Genomic DNA, 4,803 nt, shown 5'->3' on the forward strand with positions numbered 1-4,803 from the left:
GGTGGGGCCGACCTGGGCTGCACAGAGTGCCAGCCTAAACCTGCACAGCAGTGGTGGTGGTGGTGGCCCTTGCGTTTGGTTCTTGTTCTGCTTGCGCTCGACCTCGCAGCCATGGAGGGACCCCAGGAGCTTCTGAGTGGCAAGTTCCAACTCCGCTTCACTCCTGCTGCCGGGACCAGCCTCCTGATGCTCAGGCTAAACGACGCGGCTTTACGTGCGCTGCAGGAGTGTCGGCGGCAACAGGTGCGGCGGACCCCGGTGCCCCATCTTTCCTAGTCTCTCTGTCCCTCGGGATCTCGGGCCTCAGTCGGTGACCCTGGCTAAGAGACCTGAGTTTGGGGAGTAGTATCCGTAGGTTCCGACCTCCCCACCTCTCCAAGTGAAGCTCGTGAGGCAGGTGTTCCCTCCGGCCCCCACCCCAGGCACCCAACGCCATACCCTGGGAATGCCACTTCACCTGCGTTCAGCTCGCACCTGCTCTCCCCGCAGGTTCGGCCAGTGATCGCTTTCCAAGGCAACCGAGGGGTAAGTAAGGGCCTAGGGTGCGTGAAAGAGGTGGGGGGCGGGGCGAACAGAAGTAGGCTTCGGGTGGGTGCAGCCAAGGCGGGAAGGCTGACAGCAGTCACTGTCTGAAGAAGTTACGAGAACTGAACCCCGAGAGGGGCGGAGGGGGATGCTGCGGTTGTGGTCCCAGGAGGCTGCGGTTGAGGAGACTGTGTCGTCTCAGTCTCCTGGGGAAACTCAAGCCCAGCTGCACCTGGTGTACTAACGAGTCCCATGGGACCCATCTTCAGTCTTAGGCTGGCTAAGGGAAGAATGGCAATGGGGGAAGGGGGAGGGGCTGACTTAATAGGGCTTATGGTTCTCCTTCTGCCCCTAGTATCTGAGGTTCCCAGGCCCTGGCTGGTCCTGCCTCTTCTCCTTCATAATGTCCCAGTGTGGCCAAGAGGGCCCTGGTGGTGGCTTGGACCTTGTGTGCCAACGCTTCGGCAGGTAAGGGGGAACAGGTAGGTAAAAAGGGTTTGTGGAAAGTTGGGGAGGCTGATTCTAGAAGTACTTAAAAGTTCACCCTCCTGGGATTTTTCCACCACCCCTTTCCAGGTCTGGGCCTAACCACCTCCACTGCCTGGGCCCACTCAGGGAGCGCCTCACTATTTGGGCAGCCATGGATTCCATTCCTGCCCCATATTCAGTTCATAGACACAACCTAACTGTCCGTGCCAGAGATCCTGAGAGTTGGCAGAACACAGGAGACTGTTCTGAGGAAGACACAATTTCACAGCCACAGATGGCACTAAAAGAGGTGAGGCCAGAAACTGCAGGTAGTTGGAATAAGGTGGGGCACAGCCTGAAGCCCAGAGAGCCAAGTGCCCCTGCCACTTTCCCTGCCAGGTGCCAGACCCACTGGCAAGAAGCCAAGGACAGTCACTCCCAGGATCCTCAGAGGAACACATGGCACAGTGGGAAGTGAGGTACTTGGGGCAGGGTGGGACTAACCTGGGAATTACCTGGTATTGTCTTCCTGTCTAATCTCCACCCTAAATGCTTTAATAAAAGATCTAGCCCTACCTTGGTCTTCATCTGTCCCATTCCCTCTTCAAATATCCTAGAAACCAGACCCATCTTCCAAACAGAGAACCTGATCAGGCACTGCCTTCCTCTACTAGCCAGAAATATTTGGACAAGGTAAGTTGTAATAGCAAGGGATTTTCAAAGAGATCTTTGTCCAATTAGGCTAAAAATTTTAAATTAGGAGACTTGATTCTGATGCTCCCAGAGATTATTCTATGAAATTAATTTTCAAAAGAACTGCAAAATAAGATTCTGGCTTACTGTTTGTGACATCCCCCCACCCCCCACTAGAAGCGTCCAGCATCTGCACCCCCTAGAAGACTGAAAGAAAAGAGGCTCAGAACCCTGCCTTTAGCTCCAAGTCCCCTACAAGGACTGCCCAATCAGGACCTGCAAGATGAAGAAGATTGGGAGCAAGAAGATAAAGATGAAGATGACATGGGCTCCAGGCTGGAACACAGTCCATCAGTCCAAGCAAGTGAGTTAATGAGAAGGACAAAACTGCCCTATTGAAAAAAAAAAAAGCCTATATAATCACTTCTCTGTCATTTTGCTTTCTTCCTAGATTCTGAATCCCCAAGCCCTGAAGAAGTACCAGATTACCTCCTGTGAGTCCCCTGCTACTTCCAATTTTATCAAGTCTTGTGCATAGGAGATATTAACATAAACTTCCTGTGAGCTGGAAGCTTTTAGGGGCAATGAAATTAAAGGTGACAACTCTACTCCTGGCAGGCAATACAGGGCCATCCACAGTGCAGATCAGCAACATGCTTATGAGCAGGACTTTGAGACAGATTATACTGAATACCGCATCCTCCATGCTCGTGTTGGGGCTGCAAGCCAAAGATTCATAGAGCTGGGAGCGGAGATCAAGAGAGTTCAGCAAGGAACTCCAGAACACAAGGTAAGGACTGGACCCAAGGTGGCTTTCTAGCTTTACTGGCCATAAACTCCCTGCTAATTTGCCCAGAAGACTGTACAGTAACGAAAGTGGCAAGCAAGTCTGTTTTGAGAGAAAAACTAATCTCTATCATTTGGTAGAATAAGATGGGAAGTTACTACTCTCCCTTAAGAAAATTGGAGTTTTTGGGGCATCTGGGTGGCTCAGTCACTTAACTGTCCAACTTCATCTCAGGTCATCTCATTGTTTGTGAATTTGAGTCCCTCATCAGGCTCTGCACTATCTGTGCAGATTCTCTCTGCCCCACTCCCACTTTCTCTCTCCAAATAAGCTTAAAAAAAAAAAAAAAAAGAAGAGTAGTTTTTTCTCAAGGTTAAACTTGGTGCTAGCATTTTCTTTGTTTCAGGTGCTGGAAGAAAAAATAGTCCAGGAATATAAAAAGTTCAGGAAGGTAAGACAAGATCTGGGAATGGTAGCAAGAAGGTAGAAATGGTAGATCCTTTTTTTGACATGGATGCTTTTTCTTTGCAGCGGTACCCAGGTTACAGGGAAGAAAAGCGTCGCTGTGAGTACCTGCATCAGAAATTGTCCCACATTAAAGGTCTCATCCTGGAGTTTGAGGGAAAAAAAGGGGGCAGCTGAAGCTATCAGAAGGCTCTTTACCCTCTCTCCTTGCTCAGATATGAAGGAACAAAGCAACTATAAACTGCATAGAGTGCAACTGTCTGCTCTTTTTATTGCTGAGTCCATGGTGGCAAGTATGAGAGCTCTTCTAGACTCTTTAAGATTTGACTTTCATGGTTGTCATACTTGTCATTGTTGGCAAGATTACAACGCTGTGCCCAGGAGACTAGGAAGAATAGCAGAGGCTTGACTTCTTCATCTTTAGTTCAGCCAAGTCATTTTCAAATCCTGAGAAATGACACCATTTCCAGGACAAGATACCTTGAGAACATTAGAATTTAGCCTGGTAGCCTCCGTACAGAAATAGTAGTGAGAACTTTTGGTAACAGAGCTAAAAGAACTTGTAACACACATGGATATAATGGGAAAGGGTTTGGTTGTTCCCCATGTACTAAAAGTGAATCTGTTTACAAACATGGCTAAAAAAAGAAATTGATTGCTTCTGTGTCCTCTGTATAAGTTTATATGTTTTCTTTAAATCCTTCAAGGCAATGGTTATTACCCACGACTATCTGAACCACTTCTTGGGTGCTCTAAAAAAATTAGATCCCAGCCCAGGTCTCACGTATTAGAATCTTCAAGGTTATGGTTAGGCATCTTTACTTTTTCAAAACACTAAGGATGATCCTGCTATATATTTTGCTATTAAGGCTCTATCAAATCCATTTTATAATTGGCAGCTAGAGATTACAACAGGAATAAAGTTATCTTTTTCAAACTTTTTCTTTAGAGGTTGAGGATCATCTACAAATAGGGGTCCTATCTGGAATTATCCAGTACTAAAAACTTTAAATGTGGACAGGATTTGGATTTACCCACAAAGAAAGGGAAATTCTGTTGAACAAAAGATCATGTCAGTCCTATCCTTTTTGTTCCCCACTGTTGCAGAAGAAAGTGGATGCTTCATTCACAACCAGAAGTGATACTGCCTTTCCCAGTTCCACTGGAGAAGGAAGTTAATGGGCCACACCCTGGGCTTTGGGGAAGAGAGGTGCACCCAGCAGTGTCAGCAATTCCTGAAAACAACTTGGATGGAACCCCAACCCGGTGCCACACCCATACAGGTCATTTTTGGGCAGAGACTAGCCCTTGGGAGGTATAAACATGCTCAGTTGCATGACAAGGGTAAACAGTCACCCATCCTTACGGTATGGGCAGGGCCTGAAACAGAGCCCAACAAGAAAGGTCCCTCACCTGTTCTAGTCATCAGGCTACAGGCCAGGGCAATAAATCTGTTAAGGATAGAAAATGATGAAATCTGGAAAGGATTTACTAGATAACTATGGACCTAGTTAGTTGGTCTACAGCAGCACTGACCAATATGGTAAGCCAGTAACTCTAGGTGTGAATATTTAAATCAATGAAAATTTAAAATGTAGTTCTTAGCTACATTTCAAATGCTCAGTAGCTACATGTCTTAGATAATGAAGATTATAGAACATTCTCGAGATTCCAGAAAATTCTATTGGACAGTGCTAATCTAGAAAACCTTTGGTTCCCCATCTCTTGGAAAAAAGACATTTTAAAGGGGGCTCATTTATTGTTACTGTTCCAAATGTACAAAAAAAATTAGAAAATAACCCCCCAACTCAGTCCCCCCCACCCCCACAACATTCCCCGTCAACACAAATAATTTTTCCCAAAAC

The 4,803-nt window shown here is 46.8% G+C and overlaps 1 protein-coding gene across 4 annotated transcripts in view; it reads left to right on the forward strand.

The window, feature by feature from the left end:
* The window catches only part of ELL3 (elongation factor for RNA polymerase II 3), a 19,872-nt gene extending 16,708 nt beyond the window's left edge, over positions 1 to 3,164 (forward strand). For all 4 annotated transcript variants that reach the window (XM_077764532.1, XM_077764530.1, XM_077764531.1 and 1 more), the window contains 11 exons: positions 110 to 243; positions 490 to 525; positions 881 to 993; positions 1,102 to 1,303; positions 1,393 to 1,472; positions 1,611 to 1,686; positions 1,864 to 2,050; positions 2,138 to 2,180; positions 2,305 to 2,476; positions 2,880 to 2,924; positions 3,005 to 3,164. In XM_077764532.1, the coding sequence (XP_077620658.1) occupies positions 110 to 243; positions 490 to 525; positions 881 to 993; positions 1,102 to 1,303; positions 1,393 to 1,472; positions 1,611 to 1,686; positions 1,864 to 2,050; positions 2,138 to 2,180; positions 2,305 to 2,476; positions 2,880 to 2,924; positions 3,005 to 3,115 (1,199 nt within the window). In that variant the 3' untranslated portion in view covers positions 3,116 to 3,164. The remainder of the gene's footprint in view (positions 1 to 109; positions 244 to 489; positions 526 to 880; positions 994 to 1,101; positions 1,304 to 1,392; positions 1,473 to 1,610; positions 1,687 to 1,863; positions 2,051 to 2,137; positions 2,181 to 2,304; positions 2,477 to 2,879; positions 2,925 to 3,004) is intronic.
* Positions 3,165 to 4,803: the final 1,639 nt, after the last annotated feature.

This window comes from Crocuta crocuta, unplaced genomic scaffold (genome assembly GCF_008692635.1).
Source record: "Crocuta crocuta isolate KB4526 unplaced genomic scaffold, BGI_CrCroc_1.0 scaffold102, whole genome shotgun sequence".
NCBI classification, from domain to species: domain Eukaryota; kingdom Metazoa; phylum Chordata; class Mammalia; order Carnivora; family Hyaenidae; genus Crocuta; species Crocuta crocuta.